Source organism: Cornus florida, unplaced genomic scaffold, assembly GCF_030987335.1.
Source record: "Cornus florida cultivar Cherokee Brave unplaced genomic scaffold, ASM3098733v1 CherokeeBrave_3.0.0_Hap2_Chr08, whole genome shotgun sequence".
Classification (NCBI taxonomy): domain Eukaryota; kingdom Viridiplantae; phylum Streptophyta; class Magnoliopsida; order Cornales; family Cornaceae; genus Cornus; species Cornus florida.
The window spans coordinates 48,084,519-48,111,433 of NW_026775578.1; the positions used below are offsets into that span (position 1 = coordinate 48,084,519).

At 37.4% G+C, this 26,915-nt stretch overlaps 1 protein-coding gene across 2 annotated transcripts; it reads left to right on the plus strand.

Annotated features, from left to right (window-relative positions):
• The first annotated feature begins 12,449 nt into the window (after window positions 1-12,449).
• Window positions 12,450-26,094, plus strand: LOC132271627 (glutamate synthase [NADH], amyloplastic). 2 transcript variants are annotated; one of them, XM_059773075.1, is made up of 22 exons: window positions 12,450-13,449; window positions 13,533-13,652; window positions 14,018-14,131; window positions 14,327-14,479; window positions 15,013-15,113; window positions 15,197-15,293; window positions 15,790-15,899; window positions 16,799-16,902; window positions 17,139-17,318; window positions 17,403-17,746; window positions 17,860-17,930; window positions 18,014-18,483; window positions 18,599-19,468; window positions 19,927-20,081; window positions 20,383-20,544; window positions 20,794-22,395; window positions 22,875-23,093; window positions 23,214-23,482; window positions 23,626-23,931; window positions 24,125-24,392; window positions 24,875-25,132; window positions 25,495-26,094. In XM_059773075.1, the coding sequence occupies exons 1-22, from the start codon at window positions 13,027-13,029 to the stop codon at window positions 25,771-25,773; spliced, it is 6,675 nt and encodes a 2,224-aa protein (XP_059629058.1). In that variant the 5' UTR covers window positions 12,450-13,026; the 3' UTR covers window positions 25,774-26,094. The 2 variants fall into 2 exon arrangements, with proteins under 2 accessions (XP_059629058.1, XP_059629059.1); XM_059773076.1 differs by lacking the exons at window positions 12,450-13,449; window positions 13,533-13,652; window positions 14,018-14,131; window positions 14,327-14,479; window positions 15,013-15,113 and adding an exon at window positions 15,358-15,497 and having other exon boundaries at window positions 15,207-15,271.
• Window positions 26,095-26,915: the final 821 nt, after the last annotated feature.

Genomic DNA, 26,915 nt, shown 5'->3' on the forward strand with positions numbered 1-26,915 from the left:
TCACCAAGGAAGGAGTTTTTCTTGAAAAAGATCATGCACACAGATGTAGCTTACCTATTAAGATATGCTACAATGATCCACGGCTTAAAAATACCGCCGATGCAAAATTTGACCTACCCAAACTCCCATGCGGAAAAAATTGTGAGAACCGTACCTAAATGCAATCAAAAGACCATTTGGCCCTTGGCCACACTTCATGCATGATAAATGAGTGCTAGTGGATGTGCCAGAACACACCATACACCACCCGATTTGAAAATGAACCCTTAAAGGCTTGGATTTTTCTATTTTAACCCAAAAATGCAATATATGAAACATGAATGTAAAACTTAAAACAAAATGGTGTTTGGCTTTTGACCACACCTTATATATGGTTAATGAATGCCAAAAGATGAATTTCATACACAATACACACACCGGTGCAAAAATGACATATTAAACCATAGTTTTTCATATTATTCTCATTAAAGGCAAAATTCAACATTTTAGGATATACATGGATTTCAAAAGAAGTTTGGCCCTTGGCCACATATCATATACATGAAATAAGTGTCAAAAAGTATGCTTGGCACACATTACAAGTTTCAAGGCAAAAATAACATTTTTGACTTAACTATGTATTACAACTTTAAGAGCGAAAATCAAACATGCTAACACTTGCATGTGAACAAGAATGCACTTAAAAGAACTTCAATCCATCGAAACGGCCTAGAGATGTTGTGCATCCCAAACTAAGGCATCCGTACCTGAAAACAACCCGATAACTTTGAGGTGAGTAAACAAGTTACTCGTAGGGAATGAGCATGCATAGACCTAACTTTTTACAAAATTTTCACATTAACATGAAGCGATTCAAAAGGATCATACTACCTAACGTCTATGTCATAATGTTTCTATAGGATCACTCCTAAGTCATATTAGCATAAAGCAACATGAATCAAAATATCTATGAGATTGAGCAAGATTGGAATAATCCATACAACACGATAAAATCTAAATCTTCAAGGAATACAACTTGAAATTTAAATAGTGAAATCAACCAATGTGGATACTTGGATATCGCTCGGATTAAAACCGTACTCTTGGGATCAGTTTAGGGCTACTAACCCATGAGTATCTTCCCCTAGTGCGCACTATAGTGTAGAGAGCTCTCTATCTCCCGTACTAGAACCAAGTCCTAGCCAAGTCAAGTTTTTGATGATATCCTAAGTCTCCAAAATCAACAAGTTGTGCAACCAAGAGTATATCAAGATACAAGTAATGCAGTAAACCACATTCCATGCACAACCAATATTTTGGAACACACAAGTCATGCCCTAAGTCCTTAACTATAATGGCATGTGAAATTTCAAGAAATCGTAGTATGCAGCTACATAGACTACAAATTAGTATTTATAGCACAAGGAATCCATTGATGTAAATATACCACTAGTATAAGATTAATGATTTAATTATTTGTTTAATAACACTTGAACAATTAAATCATTCCAAATGTAAGAGTGCAAGTTCATTAACTACATTAATGAAGTTAAGTTACAATAAGTCATGATACATGATAAAAAGGCAAAAGCCCCATGAAATAGATGTCCAAATTATTAGAACACTAAGTAGAAATTAATTAACCTAATTAATTAATTTCTCTAAAAATAAAAGTTGTCCAAAAATTCTCAAAATAATATATGTGAAAGATCATTCCATGGTCATTGCATATATTAAATCAAAAGTACAAAATGAGTAAGATATCATCATGTAAAATTTAATTAATTTAAATTAATTAAATCTCTAGATTTCAAAAGTTATTCAAATGATCCCAAATTAATATATAATAAGGATTAAGTCATGACCATGCTATATATCAAGTCTAAAATGGAATACAAGTAATGTACAATTAAGTAGAATTTAAATCAAATTAAATTAATTAAATCTCTAGATTCTAAAACAACTCCAAATGACTTTATACTAGTACAAGTTATAAATCAAGTCATAGCCTTGAAGAAAATCATGTCCTAACTTAATTTTATGCAAGGTATAACAACCTACTAGTTTAAAAATTAAGTAAAAGACATGTAAACAATTTATAGTAAACTATAAAAACAATCAAAGCTTTTGTATTCCAAGTTTTATAGTAAAAGGTGAGTGGAAGGGGACCAAAATGAAGCTTAAAGCTCTAAGCCAAGCTTTACTTCAATGGTGGCTAGGTTAGGGTTTGAGAGGAAAAAGATGAAATAAAATAAAATGAAAACCCTAAACTAATGTTGGTGAAATCCTCCACTCACTATGTGCTCTTACACTACCTCACACACACGCACTAATGTAAGACTAAATTTGGAGTCTATATTTGTCACTCATCCAAGCATACATTGTAGGCTTAATCCTAAGCTTACACTTGTCAACCATCTAAGACAACAAGTGCACCTATCCTAGGTCAATGATGAGCGCTGAAAAGTGTGTATTTAAACCCCTAAAGCTTAGGCATTCTAGTACCTTTATCTATCTTACTTTACCTTTTTAGATTAATTTCGTATTATTTCTATTTTCAGGCACTTATCCCGAAAATAAGCTAACTCAGCCAAATAAGAGCTTAATTGAAGCAATTCTGGGATTAAACAAAGAAAGGAGTAAAGTGGAGAAAGAAGGAAGCAAATGAAACCAAAGGTGGGAAACAGCAAAGTTTAATCGATCCAACTTCAAGGTTCGATTGATCGAACAATGATCGATCTCGGCACTTCAAGATAGATCCAAGCCTTGACCCAAAAGCATAAAGTCCAAAAGTTCGATCGATCGAACACTTTTGTCCTTATTCAAATGATTGATCCTATCCACAGCTATACCACCCACTAACCACTTTTGTCATTTTCTCAAAAATATCTCCCCAAAATATCTCGGATTTGTCTTTTCCCAAAAAGCTCAACCAATTGGATCGATTCTGCCTAAGTTCGATGGATCTCAGCCAGTTCGATCGATCTAAGTTCAAGGTTCGATCGATCGAACTTCCTCCAGTGCGAAAAAGTTAAATTTCCATCTCATTGAAAGTTGTCCTTTATCCAATCATTAGGGAATATTGTGTGCACGACCCCAGCTCATTTTGGGTGTCATTTGACCTACCTATATAAGGATAAGGATTGCTTTTTACAAAGGGGAGCCAATATCATTTTTCATATCATCTCTTGGAGAGCAAGTTTAGAGGAGGAGGAGGCTAGAGACACCATTGGAGTTCTTCATCAACAAGGAGCAGATTTCAACCATGGAGTTAGCCCTTGAGGGTTGGAGCAACATCACCATGAGTGGCTAGACATCCTCTTGGGGCTAGAGTTAGCCCCAAGCATGCTTTCTATATCTTAATCTTGTGTATTATTGAGGGATTAGTGTTGTAATTGATATTTTGACACTTTGATATATATAGATCTTGTTTATTCAATGATTTATGTGGTTTAATGCTTCCAATTGATCATTTCATTTTATCCATGTGTCTATGTATGCTATGATAGATGTTCACGTGCTTATCTCTAGATTTAGTGTTATTGATGCACGTCTATGTGTATTGATGCTATAGATTTAGAGATTGTCAAGACATAGTGCTTAAAATAATGCTCTTACGATTTTCTTGATGGTTCATACTTATTCCTTGATAGATTGTGCCTCTTCCCTAGTTTATTTTTATGCTAGTAGTGTAGATGTAGTGTAATTGTAGTGTAGTGTTAAATGGGAGGACAATCTATGCTTGTTGTTTGATGATCCAAGCTTTTGAATGCAAGTAGCATATGTTTCTATCCTTGTGTTGTATTTGGATTGTGAGCTTAATGAAAGGATTAATGACTTGTTTTGATCTATTGTGCCTTTTACATGTTGTTTAGACAATATATGCTTCATTGTTTAGATATATTGTGCCTTTCACATGATGTTTAGACAATACATGTTTAACTAGTCATCCTTACTTGTTGAATCAACCAAACACACACACACACACCAATATTACAACACACCATTTGCCCTCATTAGTCACTTGTCAATGGTATAGAAGTGCATTGCTTGGTGGTGATCTCTAAACCCCAAGATCTCTCTCTCTATTACTTACTCTTAATTGCATTCTTTTGTTATCACTTAGTTGAATTTAGTTACTCTCTAATCAACCAACCAACCAATTGTTTGATCACTCGACCTACTAGCCCTAATAGCGATTCCACGACCTTGTTCGATCCTCACAATCCCTTGGGACGATCCTTACTCACCCTTGCTATATTTATAGTGAAAGGTAGTAGTGGCTTCTATAAATGTAAAACTCTTGGCCCTCGCCTTAATGCACACTTTTAAATTTATGGTAGGACGACGACCAGTCAACAAGTGGGTGAATCTCCACCCTCCACATGTCATCATCTAAGGCATCAAAGTGTCTCCACATAAATGTCAACAAGTGGACCAATGAGAGTGTGACACTTGTCACACTTTCCTAAAATTACAAAAATGTCCTTTTTGAAAATATCTTCTAAATTAAATTACAAAATGGTCCCTAAGATGAAAAATAATTACTTTATTTAATTACACTAAAACCCCAAAAATCAAGAATGTTTCTAAGAAACCATGCATTCATGCCCTTTTTCGAAAAAGTAAGCAACTAGCATGTTTTTCTAAAAAAGTAAAAATACACATAGTATGAAATTTAATTATCGTGGATGCATGCAAAATTGGAATCAAATCTGAATAAGAAAAGTGAGATTGTGCCAACAAAGTGACAAACGAGAAAAAGATGAAAGGTGAATAATGTCCAAAAGGTGAAAATGTGAAAATGACTCGGTCCTTAAGGGAAATTGTCAATCTAAAGGAAATAGTCTCTGAAACCATTTCCGAGCACTCGAGATGATACTAAGTGATGAGAGACCAAACACAGAAAAGAAAAGATAACGAAAAAAATTTATCCGTAAAATTTGAGGAAAAAGGAAAGGAAGGAAAATGACCGGGTCATTACATGCTTTTAGTCACAAATACCCTTTTTATTTTTTTTGTTAGAGTTTTTGATCTTTTTCTCTGCTTTGTATTAATTATATCTTCTCTCTCTTATTAGGGTTTTGATATTTATCTTTGTAAGTAATAATGAAAGATCTTACAAATGAAGAAATAGCAATGTTGTGGATTAGGAGTGTTCTAAAAGATTTGGGGATTGAATATGCAAAACTTATGAATCTTTATTGTGATAATAAGGCAGCCATTAAGATTGCACAGAATCCTGTACAACATGACCACACCAAACACATTGAAGTTGATCGTCATTTCATCAAGGAGAACCTCGATCAAAAGATTATACAATTTCCATTTGTCCAGTCCGAAAGCCGATATGCTTACGAAAACAATTTCAGGAAAGGTGTTCCATGGTATAATCGACAAATTGGACATGATAGACATCTATGCTCCAACTTGAGGGGGAGTGTCAACATGAGTTGTATGTGGGGTGTAATTATTAGATTTATTTTGTTATTAATTCTAGGAATCTGGTTAGTTGACCAATCTTGTATTTAAATATAAGAATATTTAGTTTCCCATAGAATATAATTGTTTCCTTTTTATAGGATGTAATTGTATCTATATATTACCTCCAACTTGGAGAAGTTTTATAATATAGAAGAATTATTCACAGACACCATTGTCTCACAGTTATTGTTGAGAGTATGAGAGGAGAGAAACGTGTAGCCCGTAAGGACAATCTCGCGAGGGTGTGAATACAATGGGTAGAGAGAGTTTATGTATTATAATGAAATCTCATCATCCATGGATGTAGCCTTATTTGGGTGAACCATGTAAATTGTGTGTTCTGATTTAGAATCATTTTTTTTTTAAATTTTTTTTTATTATTCATTTATTCATTTTTTTTTTCTGGTTTAATATCGCTTCCGTTGTGTCCAACAATTGTTGGTATCAGAGCCCTATGGTTTGGCTTGGAATGTTTAACCGTTATGTGAAGAAAGATCTAGAAAATACAAGGAATCTCAACAAGTGTTACAACGGGTTCAGTTGTAGGCGGAGTTAATCAGTCACGATCATCATCAAGGTTCGTTATCTTTCAGCCTGTAAAAGAGGACATGGTTTTGCTTTTAGCCAAGGTTTTCTAAAAAAAGAGTGGGTTTGTTCTCTCAGCCCGAAAGAGAGGATGGTGGTTTTACTCTCTCCTAACCTAAAAGAAGATTGGTTTGGCACTCTCAGCCCGAAAAAGAATAAGACGTAATCGTGATGAGGCACATGGCAAATATGGAGTCGTGAAGGACAATAGATTCAACTTGCCGAGGAAAACATTGATTGACATGAAGGAATTTGAGTCAAAATGGATTACGTGTCTATAATGATGTCTCAAATTCCATTATAATAACATGTCTATTTTTAGAGTTGTATTATATCGTGTAACATTTAGATAACTTTGCCAGTGAGTTAGGTTTGGGGTCTATAAAATAAATACGTGAGTTGTTGTTGAGAGTATTATGAGTGGAGAGAAACTTGTAGCCCGTAAGGACAATCTCGTGAGGGTGTGAGTACAATGGGTAGAGAGAATTTACGTGTTTGTAACATCTCTACAGATTATAATGAAATCTCCTCATCCATAGATGTAGTAGCCTTATTTGGGTGAACCAAATAAATCTTGTGTGTTGTGAATTACTTTTCTTCTGATTTAATTTATTGCTTCCGTTGTGCCCAACAATAGTACCCAAAAAAATAAAAATAAAATCCATTACACTAATCCTATCCATTGACATATTAATGTTGAGCTCATATAACACACCTCATTTATTTCACTCAAATCTAATAAAATTCATTCAATACATATTTACCATAAGTTTTTATAACTCACTGTATTTATTTTAATCTTATCCACAATATATATAAATATATATATTTAGAGAGTTGATATTAGTGCTCCAAAAACATACTTAGGCGATCCACTTTATTGTTATATTAATAAAATGATGAAAGTAACTCTAAACCAAATCCTCCACAACCAAATCAGATCATTAGCAAATATATAGAGATGTGTAATATGAACAAAAACTAATAATTATAGTAAAAATTAACAAGATTAAATTAATGAAAAAAAAAGGAAGAAAAAAAAAAAAAAAACCCAGATAGATTGAAGACAATGGAGTAGTGTTATTGTTATGTCTGTAGTCCATTATCGGAGCTTCGTCTTAGGCTCCGAAACCCAACCAGTGGTTGTGGGCTGTGATTACGGTGGTGTGGTAGTATTTTTCGTGAATCTCTTCATATATATTTCCTTATCATTAAGGTTGGGCAGTTGGCAAAAAAGATGTGATCATTTTTGGTGAAACATTCCTCCACAGTGGACGGCAATAACACCACCACAATCTGGTGAGTTTGAATTTGTCTTCAATTCATCAAGGTTCTTTGTTGTTTTTGTAATGAATTTGATCTTGTTAAATCTTGGCTATAAAATTAATTTTTGCATTACACACTTATGTAAAATTTCAATGATGCAGTCTAATCGTGGCTTCTATTAATAAGAAAGATAAGTATATAAAAAGAAGGGATAAAATCACAAAACCCCCCTATACTTTCAAAATCGTGCATGAAACCCCCAATTTAATCAAATAGGTCCTTGAACTAACAAAACTTGTGAAATTACCCCCAAACCCGTAACCGACCCGATAACTAAAATGTGAAATGACAAATTTGACCTTACTATTTAATGTTAAATTAAAACTTAATATATTTTTTAAAATGACGATTTTACCCTTTCATTATTTAATCCAAATTAACCAACATGGCAGCGTTTTTGATTTCAAGCACAACTTATATATATATATACATATATATATATCAATAATCAGATTTTCCATCTATCATTGCCAAAGAAAAACCACTCTAAACCAGAAAGGAAAGAACAAATTTATGGTAATATATTTGAAAGGAAATAGCAAATTTATGTAATTTGACTATATGATTAGGGATCTAATTTGAGTGCCTGGCTAAAGAGTGTCACGCCGATGAAGGGAAATATCTCTATACCTAGAAACAGGTCAGATTTCAAAAAAAAATTCCAGCAATCCCTGTTCTCGCTCAATCGGTGCCGAATTTCTTGGATGTACAACATAAAGTCGGCAAGTGTCTCGCCACCGATATGAATACCTCCGTTAAACTCAAAGAACACAAAACCATATGGGATTGGAACGAAATCTAGAGGAAGTAGATCGACGAATTTGGGGGAGAAGAGGTGTGGGGTTGTTGGCTGTGGCGGCGAATGCAATCAACGGGAGAAAGCAAGGGAGGGAGAACACATCGCCGTTGTTGCTGTTGTGGAAGACTAGCGAGTGAATCCTTGACGGACTCCGATTCTGCAAAGTTGGAGAATGAGTCCAACCACTGTGAAGGTAGCCTCCATCATGATAGTCTCGAATAGCAGGTCAGATGATACATATAGCCACAAGATCCAATTTAATGGGAGTGGAGAGAGCAAGTTAGACCTCTCTTTTCTGAATTGCTATGGATGGTTCCCTAATTGTCGAAAGATTGTGAGAGGATCGATGACTTGGGGTCAAGGGCAGTGATAAAACAATTTGAGGTGTGGTTTTGTTGGTAGTTTAGTTATAGAATGCCGATTGTTGCTGCCATTTTTTTTGTTGAATCTCAATGCTTACTCTATTTGAGGGAAAAAAAATACTTGCTCTGATTCGTTGGTTTTAGAGAGAGAAAGGTATAGAGAGAGAGGCGAAAAGGAAGAAAATCACCACTTCAAGGGTCTAACGGGCATTTTTGTAATTTAAAAAATAATAATTTTCAAATTTTAATTTAATATTAAATTATAAGGTTAATTTTGTCATTTCATAACCTAATAAACAGGTGGATCACGGGTATGGGTAACTTGATAGTCTTTTTTTTTTTTTTAGGTTAGGGGGGTGTTTAATTTTAGTGGGAGTTTTTTTGCATGAAAATAATAGTATATGGGGGTTATGTGATTTTATCCCTAAAAAGAAACACGAGGAGATAAGGTGACAATGAAGAAGTAAATAGAGAGTCTAGGGATACTTTTGTCATTTTATAAAAAAAAGTAAGGGCTAATTTCACTCACCACCCCTTAGGTTTGACCATTTTTCACCTTCAAACTTCTTTCGAAAATAACTATTACTTATATTAAAAATTTTTGTTCCGTTTTTCATTCATACCCTAACCGTTAGTTAAACAGTTATGACACTATGTAAAATGACTTAAATACCCTTTTATTTTATCAAAACAACAATTATATTAAAAGACTAAAATATCCCTAATATTTTTTTATAAGGCGCAAGAGACAACGACAGTGAGATCCTGGTGACGACAAGGATGATTTGGGTTTTGAGCTGTCACCGAGTAACGACTAGCTCGATAACTCGTTCCGACCCAGTGGAGCTAACGCGTCGACGCTTTTTGTCTATGTCCCTTCCTCCCTGGTGACGCCAACATCAACCTCTCCCTCCCTGGCCATTATCGCGATGGTTTAACATTTTCCACCAATACTCATAGACAGAGGGATTAAGTCTATTGGTAGGTGTAGAGGCAGGTTTCACTTTATAAAAGAATGGGAACAACTGTATATATAATAATTAAGAATTCCATTTTACAAACCTTGTCCATGCTAAATTGATAGTTCGACTTGGATGTACAAAGAAGGGGAAGGATTTTATAGCTCTGCAAGGGCTTTATGATGTTTTTTGGATTACAGTAGAATTCCTCACCTTGTTTTAGATTGAGGAGCGAACGAGATATACGATTTTGGTTGTGGTGGTCCAGTATTAGGCCTTTCTACAAAATTTGGTACTGGTGATGTGTTTGAGGTTGGTGATGGCCAGATGGGGGTATTGATGTTGGTGATGTGGTGATAGGGGTATTGATGTTGGTGATAGGGGTATTGATGTTGGTGATGGTGGTCATGGTGACGGTGGGTGTAGGGGATTTAAGCGTTTTCCTTCCATGGTTGCTGTTTTGCCGGCAGCATAGATGTGGAATGGTGGTAGGTGGGTGTAGGGGTATAATGGCCATTTAAGCAACCTGATATTTTGGAATAAATGGGATTAAAAAATTAGGGGCAAAATTGTCTTTCCCATTTATTTAATGGAAAAATAGAAATTGACCTCAGTGATAGTTATTTTCGAAAAAGTTTGAGGATGTATCCCAAAAAATAAAAGTAGAGCAGTAATTACTTTTATAGAGCCAATATTATCTCTCCATATTAGGGATGACAAAATCCCCATACCCAGAGGGTCCCCGCCCCACCCCGCCCCTGTTATGGCGGGTTTGGGGACCCATTTATGTAAATGGGGAGGGAATAGAGATTGTATTTGAAACCCCGGCAGGGGATGGGGTGGGATCGGGGGAGGGTAACCTCGCCCCTCCCTACCCTGTTTGTAGTGCATTTTTACAAAATTACCCACACATGTTATAAAATATTACTAAATTACAAAACTATATATATATATATATATATATATATATATATATATATATTCACCTCTGAAACTCTAGATCTATTCCCTCGCAGCATAGTCGTTGGTGGAAGAATGTTATTTATTTTGATTGATCATGCTGAAAATTTCCAGACTATTCTAAAAAATGTTATATATGGTTTTGCTATAAGTTTGATCGGGTTGAAATATTATGTTTTAAATTGTTATAATTGTGCTGAAGATTTATTAAATTATTATGTTGAAAAATATTATAGTTATGTTGATTTTGTTGAAGGTGAATTGGAATTTAAAAAAGTTATGCGGGGCGGGACGGGGACGGGGGACGGGGTTGAAATTTAAACGGGTACGGGGACGGGGATGTAGGTAAAAAATTTAACTGAGAATGAAAATAGGAAATGAGATCTCTGTCCAACCCCGCCCCATTACCATCCCTACTTCCTCTATTTAAGATGGACACTTTATTTATTTGTGTCAATTGAATAAAACTCATTAGTTAGATATACTCCCATGGAGTTCATATAAACTGACCATTTTTATTTTAGTCTTGCCCACTTCTGTTTTTAGTTAGGCAATTCATTAATTTTTGTCTAACTAAATAAAAGTCATTCATTAGATATATTGAGGTGGAGTTGGCATACACATGACAGACCATATTTATTTTAATCTTATCCACTCTGTTTTTCAGTTTGGCATTTTCTTTTATTTATGTCAATCAAATAAAAGTCATTGTAGATATACAAATAACAGACCATATTTATTTCAATCTTATCCACTGTTTTTTAGTTAGGCACTTCATTTATTTGAATCAATTAAATAGAAGTTATTAATTATAGATATTCATATATTTATTTTATTCATTTATTACTGATATATTTACATGGAGTTCACATAAGTGACCAAATTTATTTTAAAAGTACCTTTACACTAAATTTTTTATTTTTATTCTATCTAAATGACTAATGTCCAATAAGAATTCTTAACTAGTGATGAATGAATAAGTGTTCAAATCAGCAATAAATACAGCTTTTATCATTTTCCTTATTTAATCTTATTTACTTTTTTTTATTTAGTATTTTATTATTATTATCAATATTATTATTATTATTATTATTATTTTGTTTTCTCTTGTGTCCCAAAATACTCTTCCCTCCAATCAATACGAGTCAGCAATAATATCGATTTTGAGCTTTTATTAATTTTCTTATTTAGTATTTTATTATTATTATCAATATTATTATTATTTTGTTTCCTCTTGTGTCACAAAATATTATTTTCCACATCACTATGTTACTGTTGGCCGCATAAAACTACTGCCAGCCGAAATCTCGTATACCATTGGCCGCGTATCTGAGTAATAAATACCACTAACAAATAAATAACGTCACTCACTTCGTCACATTACATGGTCAACTACCCCACTTTAAATTTGGGAAAATTTTCACCCTAATTACGTTCTAAATTGGCTTAGTATAGTAATGAAATTACTTGTTTGCCCTTCACGTCATAATGGAGAAATTTATGCGATGCTACACGTAAAACAAACCCAAAATAACCACTTTTATGTATAAAATACTAATCCCATAATTACTGTTTCGATTTGCTAGTATAAAGAATTTATGCGATAGTAAAAAAAAACAAACAAAGAAATACAGAATAATCACTTTTACGAATCTGAAAAAAAAAAAAAAAAAACTACTTTTTTATTTACTCCATAAAAAATTACAGTTTTTTAGGGACAGGAATCGCGGAGGCTCGGAACCGAGCCTAGAGGCGGCTAGGAGTGGGCTCCAATTATCGAAACCAACCTCCCAGGGTGGCCAGCAAAGCTTGTGGGACGCACCATGAGCGGCTGTCGCGTGCCGCATAGTTAAAAGTCCACGTGGCACCGAACATAAAAAAAAATTGAGCTGTCACGTCATCACAATGGGTAAAATCGAACCTCCAAGTGGTTCCCACCCTCTCTCTCTATCCTCCTCATCAGTTATATGACATACCACTCTCCTCCCCAACTCTCTCTCTCCTCCCCAACTCTCTCTCTATAAAACCACCACCTCCCCACCTCGCCAAGGACGAACAGGAGAACAAACAGCCTGTCGGTCTAGCGGCGTTCTCTTCCCCCTCTCTCTCTATCTTCCTCTTTTATCTCTCTATATATATATATATATGAATGTTTCTCTCTCTATACCTAATTCTGTATCGGCGATTCCCTCATTTCCCGGTTGTTTAGCTTTTTGTTCGTGCTCGAACTCAATCTCGTAGACTTCGCAACGGATAAGGACACAAGTTTCTATCAATATTTCGCCCAATATAGGCTTCAGATCCCAAACTCGACGACTTTTTTGCTATTTCTTTTTTCCAATCCACTCGATTTTCGCTGATTTCTCTCTCTGATCTCTGTGATCTATAATCTCGCCAAAACAATCTAAGCACAGAATCGGAGGAGATTCTATAATTACAAGTGGTTCGAAAAAAAAAATAATCGGTTAATCTTCACAGATCTGAATATTCACCTGTTCTGCACAAAAATCAGATTGAAAACCCTGATTTTTGCAAGATCTGTGACTTTTTAAAATTGTAATAACAGATTGTAATGTCGGTGGGTTCGAGTTCTGTTCTTCAAACCCGAAACAACCCGGCGTCGGTGGTACCAAAAATCGGTGCACCTTTGGTTAGTCGGCAATCAAATGTTGTTTCTCTGAGCCGAGTCGGTACAAACAGAGCCACCACCACCACCACCACCACCACCAGAGCTACGAGAACCTCTGTTACCAAACGGTCCGGTTCTTTGGAGAATCGTTTCTATGGAGCCCGAGTGCGAGGGTTGGGTTCCGAAAGGCTTCATCTTTGGCAATCGGACGGTCCCGGACGAGCTCCGAAGCTCAGAGTGGTGTTGCGATCTGCATTGTCTCAGGTGCCGGAGAAGCCTCTCGGTCTCTATGATCCTTCATTCGACAAGGACTCGTGTGGGGTCGGGTTCGTCGCCGAATTATCCGGCGAGAGCAGCCGGAAAACGGTAGGCTTTTGAAGTGTTTTTGGGTTCTGGGTTATTTAGATTGTGATTGGTTTTTGTTGACATTTGTGTTGTTTGTATTTCAGGTGACTGATGCTATAGAGATGCTGGTGCGCATGTCACATAGAGGAGCTTGTGGGTGTGAAACAAATACTGGTGATGGAGCTGGCATTCTCGTAGGTCTTCCTCATGAATTCTTCAAGGAGGTAATACTTTAATTTAATTTATTTTTTGATTTCGTTTTTAATTATGTAAACATCAATTAATGATCTTTTCTTCTTTATTGTTAACAACCTTTTTGGTAGAGAGAAATTGTTTTGTTTGCTTTGATTAATTCTGAATCTATTTAATACACTTTAATGAAAGATTTTACCCTTTTTAGTGTTCTCATGGAGGGATTTCATTGGTTTTGGTGTATTTACATTTTTTGTGACGAGCATTTAATTTAAGCGAAATAAAAGAAACGGCAAGAAAGGGAATCTGGGTAAATAGGATATCCAGCCAAAGTCTTAAGCTGTGTGACTGATTTCTGCGACCTTGGTTGTGATTGTTGTTTGTTACTTTATAACAGATTGCCAAAGATATGGGTTTCGAGCTACCACCACCCGGGGAATACGCCGTGGGCATGTTCTTCTTGCCTACATCTGAAAATCGAAGAGAACAAAGCAAAATCGTATTTACAAAGGTAATTACTAGGCTGGAACTTGTTTGGTTTCAATTCCTCTATGTATCCCATCCGTATGCATATGAAGAACTGGAACTCATATATTAAATGAGCAGTAAATAAAGGAAATTTTCTTTATGGTTTTTATTTCTTAGACAAGTCTGTTTTTGAAGTTGTGGCTTTACCTCCTAAGAAAATTCATGATTTTACTTGTAGGTTGCGGAGTCACTTGGGCATACTGTTCTTGGGTGGCGCTCTGTCCCGACCAACAACTCAGGATTGGGGAACTCTGCTTTACAGACAGAACCAGTCATTGAGCAAGTGTTTCTGACACCCACTCCCAGGTCAAAGGCCGACTTTGAGCAGCAGGTATTGTCTGTTTATGGTGTAGTTGATTGATTTATCAAATTCAGCCGCGAAAGCAAGAATCTCTGCATTTTAACAAGTAATATAGTGTCTATACTTTACCTCAATAAACATGATTGTCGTTTGTGAATGAAAAGGGTTTACGTCAAACATGATTGTCGTTTGTGGATGAAACATGAGTTCTCCTAATGGAATGTTATGAAGAGAAATTAAGGGAAATGATGGAAATTGGAACCGAGTGGATTACTCTTCAGTAGTTTACTATCATTATTTATTTATTTTTCTGTTTGGGGTTAAGGGGATAGACAAGAGTTGGAAGAAATGGAATCTGCATCTACTGTCGTGTAGTTTATTGGGTAATTCCAATTTAGCGGCAGAATTTGGACGTAAGAGCCTCTTATTGGAGGTTTTTTGCTCCTTCCTTCCCCTCTTTTCTCATGATGTTATTACTATAATTGTGTTATTCTAAGATTTTCTTTACTAGTTTAATAAATTTTAGGTATTTTATCATTTTATTTATTTTACTTTTTTGTCAGATGTACATACTAAGGAGGGTTTCGATGGTAGCCATCCGAGCTGCATTAAACCTTCAGCATGGTGGTGTTAGGGACTTCTACATATGTTCTCTATCATCAAGGTTTGTTTTCAGGAGGCTTTAAATTTTTATGGAAAATGCTTCCATCTGGCTAGAGTTTTAAAGCCTCTACCTTGTTTCTGCAGTACTGTCGTCTACAAAGGTCAGTTGAAGCCCAATCAGTTGCAAGAATATTATTTTGCAGATCTTGGAAATGGAAGGTTTACAAGCTACATGGCCCTGGTAAATATTTTTTTCCATTCACTTTTTCCTTTGTCCACTGACTCTATACTTCAACAACGAACAGCATGGGATCAACCGGTTAACTCTGAAGAGATGCAAGGTTGAGGAATGACTTCTGAGGCATTGAAGTATGAATGATCTCTTAAGTTCTTCCACTCCCTTGATTACAATATGAATTTGGATGCCGGATTGGATTTTTTTTTGGTGAGTTGGTAAGGAACCTCATTATCCAGTAAATCATGTTTGCAGAAACTTCGTGAAGTGCTCTATGATCAATTCTTGAGGATGGAACTTCCATTATATTGGTGGAAAAGAAATTGTGTTTGGTCAAGGTAGTTTAGGATTTTCATGATGCTTATTGGCACAGCAATATATTGTTTATTGAAGTGCCCTGAACACAATTTCATGTTTGCAATTTAAAACTTAGAGCCCAGACCATTAATCAAGTGTATGGTATTAGGAGTAAATATTTTGATTTGTTCCTTATTTGATGCAGATACACTCCCGGTTCTCGACGAACACATTTCCTAGCTGGGATCGTGCTCAGCCTATGCGTGTTTTGGGCCATAACGGGGAAATCAACACACTTCGGGGCAATGTGAACTGGTAAGTTTATGACCAGTATATGATTGTTTGCCTGTGCTGAATAAAACTTGAATATTTTAACATCGACTGTTCATGACCTATTAGATTAATATGATGTGATTAATGGATTTACTTTGTTTGTGCTTTTGGGATGGGATCTCAGTGGGCCACAAGATCAGTGAACGGCCATTCCTAAGTTCAGTTTTAATTCACACAACACAAACATCAATAAGCATTTTGTAGTTGTTGACTGTAGGAAGACTAGAGTATGAAAAGGTTGAAGCAATAAAATGAGCGCAAGCTTTTATTTTATTTTATTTTTGGTATCTGGTTTTGAAGATCTATCAGAAATTTCCATTTTCTTATTTAAGAATTTTTAGTCGAGTAGGCATGCAAGTTTTTGGGTGAACAGGTCCAGGAGTTGAGACCATTGTTACCGAACTGTTATTAGCATGCGTATTAATTGTGCTGGGGGGATATACCTCCGTTCTGGGTTGTGAAGTTAATGGTAATTTTTTTTTGTCTTTCGGTGGGAATTGATAAAATTATTTAGTGGACATTTGGGGGGGTTCTTATTGGTAATGCATATGCTTGCTGAATATCTGAAATCTCTCTTGTTATGTTGTGTACTGGTGAGTGCATGCATCGGAAAACAGAATTCAGTAGTCTTTAACGCTACCCTACTGAGATCCAAAGCAAGCTTTTTAAATTCGAGGAACTTTGAAATGATAATTTCTGCTAGCAGATCCCATTCATGTCGGTGGTACACTAACTGGGTCAGGAATTTATTTCATTAACTTGTACACTCCAAATAAGCAAAGATCCTTCTGGATAGTGTCTGGATAATGGTTCTAAATTCTCAGAGTAGATTTTCCCTGTTCTAAAATAATTGATCGATGTTGTCATTTTTTTTTGTTCAGGATGAAGGCACGTGAGGGTCTTCTAAAGTGTAAGGAGCTGGGTCTGTCGAAGAATGAGATGAAGAAGCTTCTACCCATTGTAGATGCCAGTTCATCTGATTCAGGTTATACTGTAATTCAACTTTTTGGTCATGTGCTACCACATTTTTGCAATTGCAACATCCATTCATTTGTTGATGAGTATGTGCCCACAGTATTTGACTACTAATGCATGAATATATACCAGCAGCATGCAAATTCTTGTGGGATTGGGAGTGAAGATATACTTACTTACCTTCCATGCTGTGTAAATTGCCTTAATTTTAATTATAGTGTATTGTATTTTTCCTCCCATTTTTAGGAGCTTTTGATGGTGTACTTGAACTCTTGGTTCGAGCTGGTAGAAGTCTCCCTGAAGCTGTCATGATGATGATCCCTGAAGCGTGGCAAAATGATAAGAATATGGATCCCCATCGGAAGGCTTTGTATGAATATTTCTCGGCCCTTATGGAACCATGGGATGGGCCTGCTCTGATATCATGTAAGGGTCTTCTGAAGCTTTTGATTTCTCATCAAATTATTTTCTCGTCACACTTGGTTTGTGCTTATGGAAAGTAATTGGCAGTTACTGATGGCCGCTATCTGGGAGCTACACTGGACCGCAATGGATTACGTCCAGGTCGCTTTTATGTCACACACAGTGGACGAGTTATAATGGCAAGTGAAGTTGGAGTAGTGGACATTCCACCTGAAGATGTGTGTAGGAAAGGAAGACTTAATCCTGGCATGATGCTTTTAGTGGATTTTGAGAAGCATGTTGTTGTAGATGATGAAGCCCTGAAGCAGCAGTATTCACTTGCAAGACCCTATGGAGAGTGGCTTAAAAGGCAAAAGATAGGACTAAAGGACATAGTCGAATCTGTTCATGCATCTGACAGGGTCCCTCCAGCCATAGCAGGAATGGTGTTGGTAAGTCTAATTTCAACTTCCCCTCTTGAAAGCAAAAGGAAATGAAAAGGAAAATATCTTGTATTTTTCTGTGGCCAATTCTGAATGTGGTTTATGTTTATTGTAACTGGTAGGCATCTACTGATGACGACAACATGGAAAACATGGGCATGCATGGTTTATTGGGTCCTTTGAAAGCTTTTGGGTATGTACTCTTTTCGCTTTGCTTGCACTATAAAACTTCATTTCTATAGGAAAGTAAATTCAAATGTTGGCATCCTCATGCAGCTACACTGTTGAAGCCTTGGAGATGTTGTTGCTACCCATGGCAAAAGATGGTGTTGAGGCCCTCGGGTCAATGGGGAACGATGCTCCTTTGGCTGTGATGTCAAATAGAGAGAAACTCACCTTTGAGTATTTTAAGCAGATGTTTGCTCAAGTTACAAACCCTCCTATTGACCCTATTAGGGAGAAGATAGTCACCTCCATGGAGTGCATGATTGGTCCAGAAGGTGATCTTACAGAGACTACTGAAGAACAGTGTCATCGTCTCTCGCTAAAAGGGCCTCTTTTATCGATTGATGAAATTGAAGCAATTAAAATGATGAACTACAGAGGTTGGCGTAGCAAAGTTCTTGATATCACTTATTCTAAAGGTCGTGGTAGGAATGGTTTGGAGGAGACCTTGGATAGGATATGTTCTGAGGCGCATGATGCAATTAAGGAGGGTTACACTATACTGGTGCTTTCTGACAGAGGTACCTCATTCCTAAAATTAGGGTTCACTGAGAAAATGTCTGGGAAAAATTTATTCTCCACTATTTAATGAATTTACGTTTTATTAATGCATCTGTCATTTGTTCAAATTTGCAGCCTTTTCTTCGAAGCGAGTAGCTGTGAGCTCCCTCTTGGCTGTTGGAGCTGTCCATCACCATTTAGTTAAAAAGCTTGAGCGAACTCGAGTAGGGCTGATTGTTGAGTCAGCTGAGCCACGTGAAGTGCACCATTTTTGCACACTTGTTGGGTTTGGTGCAGATGCTATATGCCCGTATTTGGCCGTAGAGGCCATCTGGAGACTGCAGGTTGATGGAAAGATCCCACCAAAAGCGAGTGGTGAGTTCCATACGAAGGATGAGCTGGTCAAGAAGTACTTCAAAGCAAGTAACTATGGAATGATGAAGGTTCTTGCCAAGATGGGGATATCAACTTTGGCCTCATACAAGGGTGCTCAGATTTTTGAGGCTGTGGGTCTTTCATCAGAAGTGATAGAAAGGTGCTTTACTGGAACTCCTAGCAGAGTTGAGGGCGCAACATTTGAAGCTCTTGCCCATGACGCACTTCAATTGCATGAGCTGGCATTTCCAACTAGGACCTTCCCTCCTGGAAGTGCAGAGTCTGTAGCACTGCCCAATCCGGGGGATTATCACTGGAGGAAAGATGGTGAGGTTCACCTGAATGATCCCCTTGCTATTGCAAAGCTGCAAGAGGCCGCGAGAGGTAATAGTGTGGCTGCTTACAAAGAATATTCTAAGCGGATACAGGAATTGAACAAAACCTGCAATCTGCGGGGGCTTTTGAAATTTAAAGGGGCAGACATCATCATTCCTTTAGATGAAGTGGAACCAGCCAGTGAGATTGTTAAACGGTTTTGTACTGGGGCCATGAGTTATGGATCAATATCATTGGAGGCACACACGACCCTTGCTACTGCTATGAACAAAATTGGGGGGAAATCCAACACAGGTATGCTCTTGATGAAATAGAATTCTTTTCTGTAGTTCAATTAGGATCATTCAACCTGTCACATCAAGTTTATTGATTAATCAGAAAGATTAGAAGAATCTAATGGAGTTTGATCAAGTTTCATTACATTGACAACTCTTCTGTTGCTTACAGTTAGAAAGCATTTTTAAGCAATCTCTCTTCAAAGTAACTGAATCTCATTTTTTCTAAAATGTATATTACAACTCTCAGTGGAGTATACTTGAAGTCTACTATGTTTCTTTGATATGTTTTCATTTTTTTTTTGTGTCATTTTCTTTGCTGATGGACCTTATTAGTGAAATTTATAAGACTTTTTCTTGTAAATTTGTCCACTGTATGTAGCTTTCTTTTCTCCTGCAACTTCTGTTGCTTTTCTGTAGCTTTGTTGTGTATTTCTATGATCATTTTTTCATTCATTCATTCAACTTCTTTTGAAGGTGAGGGAGGTGAGAACCCATCTCGTATGGTGCCTCTTCCAGATGGTTCAAGGAATCCTAAAAGGAGTGCAATTAAGCAGGTTGCAAGTGGAAGATTTGGAGTGTCAAGTTATTACCTTACAAACGCTGATGAGCTGCAGATAAAGATGGCTCAGGTATGTCTTGAATGTTATACAATTGAACCTGAAAATAGCATCCAGGTTTATTTTTCTGCTGTTGGTGTTCATCAATTCCTATTTAGCCCCTCTATTCCCGTTGGAGCAGAGGTTCCTCTTGTTTATGAATTTATGTTCATGGACAGATGATGCAGTGTCTGCAAAGCACCTCTGGGTGTCTTTGCATCTTTAACTGATACCTACATTTGGCATTTGGTGAGGTTAAATTTGAACTGCACTTGTTTATTCTTTGTGGATTGGATATTTTTATCAAGAATATTGGATTGATTTTGTTACGCAGGGGGCCAAGCCTGGTGAAGGTGGTGAACTTCCCGGCCACAAAGTTATTGGAGACATTGCGGTCACAAGGAATTCCACTGCTGGGGTAGGACTAATCAGTCCACCTCCCCATCATGACATCTATTCGATTGAAGACCTTGCCCAATTGATTCATGATCTCAAAGTAAGTACATCCGCTGCTTCTTGCACATGTTTTCTTGGAGTGCAAGATTGTTTTGATCTCATCTCTGGCATTTTAAGCTGCTGCTTCTGTTTGCATTTGTCTGTCTGTATTCCTCTTGGGATAAAGACATGGGATTGCCTTTTAGGAAGCAACTGTAGGTTGAACAGCTAATCTTATTCATAGTGTGGTTTAGTCCATCTTAATCCTTCCTATGATATTTATCTTAATCCTTCCTATGATATTTTGTAGAATGCCAATCCATCAGCCAGAGTAAGCGTGAAGCTAGTATCTGAAGCTGGTGTGGGGGTAATTGCTAGTGGGGTTGTGAAGGGGCATGCTGACCATGTATTGATCTCGGGTCATGATGGAGGTACAGGGGCTTCTCGATGGACTGGCATCAAGAGTGCTGGGCTTCCATGGGAACTTGGTCTTGCAGAGACCCACCAGACTCTAGTTGCTAATGACCTTCGTGGCCGAGCAGTTCTCCAGACAGACGGCCAGCTTAAAACTGGAAGAGATGTGGCCATAGCGGCGCTTCTTGGTGCAGAGGAGTTTGGTTTCAGCACGGCTCCCCTAATAACCCTTGGCTGCATCATGATGCGAAAGTGCCACAAGAACACTTGTCCGGTTGGAATTGCCACCCAAGATCCAGTTCTTCGTGAGAAGTTTGCTGGAGAACCTGAACATGTCATAAATTTTTTCTTCATGCTAGCAGAGGAGCTGAGGGAAATCATGTCTCAGCTTGGATTTCGAACAATAAATGAAATGATTGGTCGATCAGACATGCTTGAACTTGATAAAGAAGTTACTAAGAACAATGAAAAGCTAAAGAATATAGATCTCTCTCTGTTGCTTAGACCTGCTGCTGACATCCGGCCAGAAGCTGCCCAGTATTGTGTAGAAAAACAGGATCACGGCTTGGACATGGCTTTGGATAATGAACTTATTACTTTGTCCAAATCTGCTTTAGAGAAAGCTCTTCCTGTATACATCAAGTCACCAATCTGCAACGTAAATCGTGCAGTTGGAACGATGCTTAGCCATGAAGTGACTAAGCGCTACCACATGGTAGGGCTTCCTGCAGATACCATCCATATTAAACTCAGTGGCAGTGCAGGCCAGAGCTTTGGTGCTTTCCTTTGCCCTGGCATCATGTTGGAGCTTGAAGGTGACAGCAACGATTATGTGGGGAAAGGATTATCAGGTGGCAAGATTGTTGTTTATCCCCCAAGAAGAAGCCAGTTTGATCCAAAGGAAAACATTGTGATTGGTAATGTAGCTCTCTATGGAGCAACAGACGGGGAAGCATATTTTAATGGGATGGCAGCAGAAAGGTTCTGTGTCCGTAATTCAGGGGCTAGAGCAGTTGTGGAAGGTGTTGGTGATCATGGATGTGAGTACATGACTGGTGGGACTGTTGTTGTGCTCGGGAAAACTGGGAGGAATTTTGCTGCAGGCATGAGCGGTGGCGTTGCCTATGTTCTTGATGTGGATGACAAGTTCCAATCCCGATGCAATCTTGAGCTAGTAGATCTAGATAAAGTTGAAGAAGAAGAGGATATCATGACACTCAGAATGATGATACAGCAACATCAGCGTCACACAGACAGCGAATTAGCCAGAGAAGTGCTTGCTGACTTCGAGAACCTTCTACCCAAATTTATTAAGGTCTTCCCTAGAGATTATAAACGGGTGCTTGCAAGCATGAAAGCAGAGGAAACTGCCATAGAGGCTGCAGAAAAGGCTTCTAAGGAGGATGAGGAACAAGATGAGGCAGAATTGGTGGAGAAAGATGCCTTTGAAGAGCTAAAGAAGTTGGCGACTGCATCTTTGAATGCGAAGGTCAATCAGGTAAGCTGCTTACCCAATCATTAATACTTGTCACTTGAGCTTTTTATGTTCTTCACTTCATCCAAAATTATCGTAAAATTTATCAAGTGTTGAGGTCTTATAACTCATAGGACTAAGAAAAGTATTAACAAATAAAACTCTTGTATTGATAAATAAATTTGTTCAAGAAACTATACTCGTCATAGTGGTATTGTGAGTTGAAATTTTTTAATTTTTGGTGACACTTGGAACAAATTTTCCTTGCTTTTAAAATGTTCTCTGTGTTTTGGCTTGTAATTTCATAATTTTTTAAAATAACTGTTTTAAACATTTTGGCATCTTGAAAGTATCAAATAAATTTTTTTTCCTCTCCCAATAAGTGATGATGATTATTCTTTTAAAGACAGTTTTTAATCTTTTAGCCTTTTTATATTTTTTGTGCTAATTGTCATCATATATAGTCCCTTAACAGGGTCTAACAAGAATTCTGAAATTCACAGGAGGTGGAAAAGGCTGAATCAACGAAGAGGCCTACTCGAGTTACCGATGCTATCAAACATCGAGGTTTCATTGCTTATGAGCGTGAGGGCGTCTCATACAGGGATCCCACCATTCGGATGAATGACTGGAATGAGGTTATGGAAGAGTCAAAGCCTGGCCCGCTTTTAAAGACACAGTCTGCTCGTTGCATGGACTGTGGCACTCCCTTCTGCCACCAGGTAATATCTAATGCAGTTCAAAAAATAATTGTATTGTTTTAGATTTCTTGTTTCAAATTTTTTATATAAAGTACTGCCAGGTTGTTTTTGTTAAAATTTATTTCTGTTGTCTAAACGCAGGGGAACTCTGGATGTCCTCTTGGGAATAAAATACCTGAATTCAATGAGTTGGTGTACCAAAATAGGTGGCGTGAAGCATTAGACCGCTTACTGGAGACTAATAATTTCCCGGAGTTTACTGGCCGAGTGTGTCCTGCACCTTGTGAAGGTTCTTGTGTTCTCGGCATTATTGAAAATCCTGTATCAATCAAAAACATTGAATGCTCCATCATAGACAAGGCTTTTGAGGAGGGGTGGATGGTTCCACGACCTCCCCTTAGGAGAACAGGGTATGCATTCAATTCTTAGCATAGTTCTCGTTGATCAATTTTTGAATGGATGAAAACATTGCCCTCCCTTACTCTTCAACTGATTATTTTATTAAATAGAAAATTGGGGAACTCGAAATTTAATTGTTGTTTATATTTCACAGTAAAAGAGTCGCTGTTGTTGGAAGTGGACCCGCCGGCTTGGCTGCTGCTGATCAACTTAATAGGATGGGTCATTTGGTGACAGTGTTCGAGCGTGCTGATCGAATCGGTGGCCTTATGATGTATGGTGTTCCCAACATGAAGGCAGACAAAGTTGATGTAGTTCAACGGCGGGTTGACCTTATGGAAAAGGAAGGTGTTAAATTTGTTGTTAATGCTAACGTGGGGAATGATCCATTGTTCTCCCTAGAACAGCTCCGTGAGGAAAATGACGCCATTGTTTTAGCGGTAGGATCCACAAAACCAAGGTAAGTGATGTAGCAAAATTACAGATTATGTACATTTAAATGTAAAGAATTTGTGGTGCCCGAGGATTCTTTAGATATAAATTTTGTGCCATTGTACCTATTATTATTTTATTTTATTTATTTATTATTTTTTCTTTCTCGTCTCTGTAATCTATTTATGGAATCTGGTAACTCATGACTCTAATTGGTGTAGGGACCTTCCTGTTCCGGGACGGGAGCTATCAGGAGTTCATTTTGCTATGGAGTTCCTTCATGCAAACACCAAAAGTTTGCTTGATAGCAATCTCCAAGATAATAACTACATTTCTGCAAAGGGCAAGAAGGTAGTGGTCATTGGTGGAGGGGACACTGGCACAGATTGCATTGGGACATCTATTCGGCATGGCTGTAGTAGCATTGTAAATCTAGAGCTTCTCCCTGAGCCGCCACAGACTAGGGCTCCTGGCAACCCTTGGCCACAGGTTTGCACCTTCCTCCAGAATTCCTCCCATGGCTGGGTTAAAACATTGTTTTATTTATTTGGTTAAAACAAATAAACAAACCTGTTTGTTATTCATGATCTGCACCCTTTTTTATTTGCTTCCAAACATAAGTTTTGCTCAATAGCATTCTGCTGTGGTCTACCTTCTATGTAATACCATTTTGTTAGTCTGCGACTTGATGAAACATGGTGAACAAATTTAGGATTAAGTAGTTTTACTCAATATAATGTGAAGTTGTAAAGTTGAACTATAAATTTGATAATTTGATTAGGTTACTATAATTAGAGGTTGACGTTGTGACCTTTATAAATTATTTTGAATAGTGCTAGTTGCAATATTGTGTGTTAAAATCAGTGTGAAAATGTGACATAATGCTAAAATTTCGAGAATTTAATAGCATTTCATGCACCTTTCTTAGATAACTTTGATGATTTATTCCAACTCCTATTTTCTGCCTGCAGTGGCCTCGCATATTCCGTGTAGACTATGGACACCAAGAAGCTGCTGCCAAGTTTGGCAAAGATCCGCGGTCGTATGAGGTATTGACAAAGCGGTTTCTGGGAGATGAGAATGGGGTTCTAAAAGGACTGGAGGTGGTACGTGTAAACTGGGAAAAGGATGCTAGTGGGAAGTTTCAGTTTAAGGAAGTCGAGGGCTCTGAAGAGACAATTGAGGCTGACCTAGTCCTACTAGCCATGGGTTTCCTTGGCCCTGAATCGGTCAGTATACTGCTATATTATTATTATTATTTCTCCAGGGTGATCCAATACCAAAGTTGAGTTTTTCCTAACAGCTAACTTTTAAAAGCTTGCTTATGGCATCATGAATTTACTTTCAACTTGTGCCAATCTAAATTTTGCCAATAAATGACTTGCGAAAAAAAAAAAAAGAAGCCAATAAATGATAATTTAGCCCTAAGCCTTCTCCTAAGGAAATATGAAGAAGATTCAAATATCAAACAAAAATCATTCTTTAAAGTTCAGTCCAAAGGTTCCTAGAGAATTGAAACCTTTTTTCTCAAGAGTGAGAAACTATGCCTTTTAACATTGATTTACTTTCTACTGTTGGTTAATTCCTGCAGACAGTAGCAGAAAAACTGGGCATTGAGCGAGACAATAGATCAAACTTCAAAGCTGATTATGGCCGCTTCTTGACCAATGTGGAAGGGGTCTTCGCTGCTGGGGATTGCCGGCGTGGCCAGTCATTGGTGGTATGGGCTATATCCGAAGGCAGGCAAGCTGCTTCACAGGTTGACAGTTATCTCATGAGAGAAGAAAAAGATCTCACTGTAAGTTTAGGGAGTCAAGAGGACATTGTCAAAAGGCAGCAAGGTAGCAGCAAACATACAGTAATGACGTAGAAAACTGTGCTATACTTCCAGATACAAAGTAGAAAGCATAGAAGCTGGTAATTTTATATCGATGGGTTCACAATTGATTATTTGGTGGATATCCAACAAGAGAAGCCCCATTTCGGGTTGGGAAGGGTTTCAGAAGTTAAAAGAGAGGCCAAAATGGCATTTGTTACCGAGTGTAGGTCCGTGTTTTCTGTATTGTTTATAATGTTTCATCTGTCGGTTGTTTTGTGGGGGTGGAGCTTGTGCTGGGCTAAAAGGAATAATGTATAGTTGGTTTCTTCATCCGTGAATGGAAATTAATATATCAAAGGTTTGGTGGATCTATTTTCTGGATATGATTTTAGAAATTGGTCATCTAAAAACAGCTTCTAATCCAAATGAGTGGTGTCCCATGACACAGATTCCTTCTGTTTGGAACGTATACCACACCGTTTACAGGCTTGGTGACTTTGTAATCATGTCTAACGTGTTAATTAAACACGAATTTGACTTGCCAATCTGACTTTGTAACAAGTCAGGTTAATTAAGCACGTCGTGTTTGTGTTTGACTTACCAATTAGACGTGTTTGTGTTTGACTTACCAATTAGACTGACTTGCCAATTGACTTACCAATTAGACTGACTTGCTAAGTTGCATCCAACTTCGTAATCATGCCCAAGTGTTCAGTCAAGTTGCATCCGACTTCATAATCATGTCTAGTGTTTGTATTTGACTTGCCAAGTTGCATCTGACTTCATATGATGCTTGCCAAGTTGCATCTGACTTCATAATCATCATAATCATGTCTAGTCCAAGTGTTCAGTCAAGTTGCATCCGACTTCATAATCATGTCTAGTGTTTGTATTTGACTCGCCAAGTTGCATCTGACTTCATAATCATCATAATCATCATGTCTAGTGTTCGTATTTGACTTGCTAATCTGTTTATGATTTGTTTAGACTCATTTAACTAAATGTATTAGGTAGACATGTCTAACACGTATTCGACTTACCAATCCGATTATAAACATGTTGCCAATCTGTTTATAATCTGCTTAGACTAGTTGAACTAAATGTGTTGGGTAAACGTGTTCCATTTGCGTTTAAACAGATGGGACATAGTCATGTCTAGTGTTCGTATTTGACTTGCCAATCTGTTTATGATT

Excerpts from the sequence above, each read along its gene's own strand:
- LOC132271627 (XM_059773075.1), top strand. The coding sequence starts at position 13,027 with ATGTCGGTGGGTTCGAGTTCTGTTCTTCAAACCCGAAACAACCCGGCG. Across the intron at positions 23,932-24,124 it reads GTAGGATCCACAAAACCAAG|GGACCTTCCTGTTCCGGGAC; the intron begins GTAAGTGATGTA and ends TAATTGGTGTAG. Across the intron at positions 25,133-25,494 it reads GTTTCCTTGGCCCTGAATCG|ACAGTAGCAGAAAAACTGGG; the intron begins GTCAGTATACTG and ends TAATTCCTGCAG.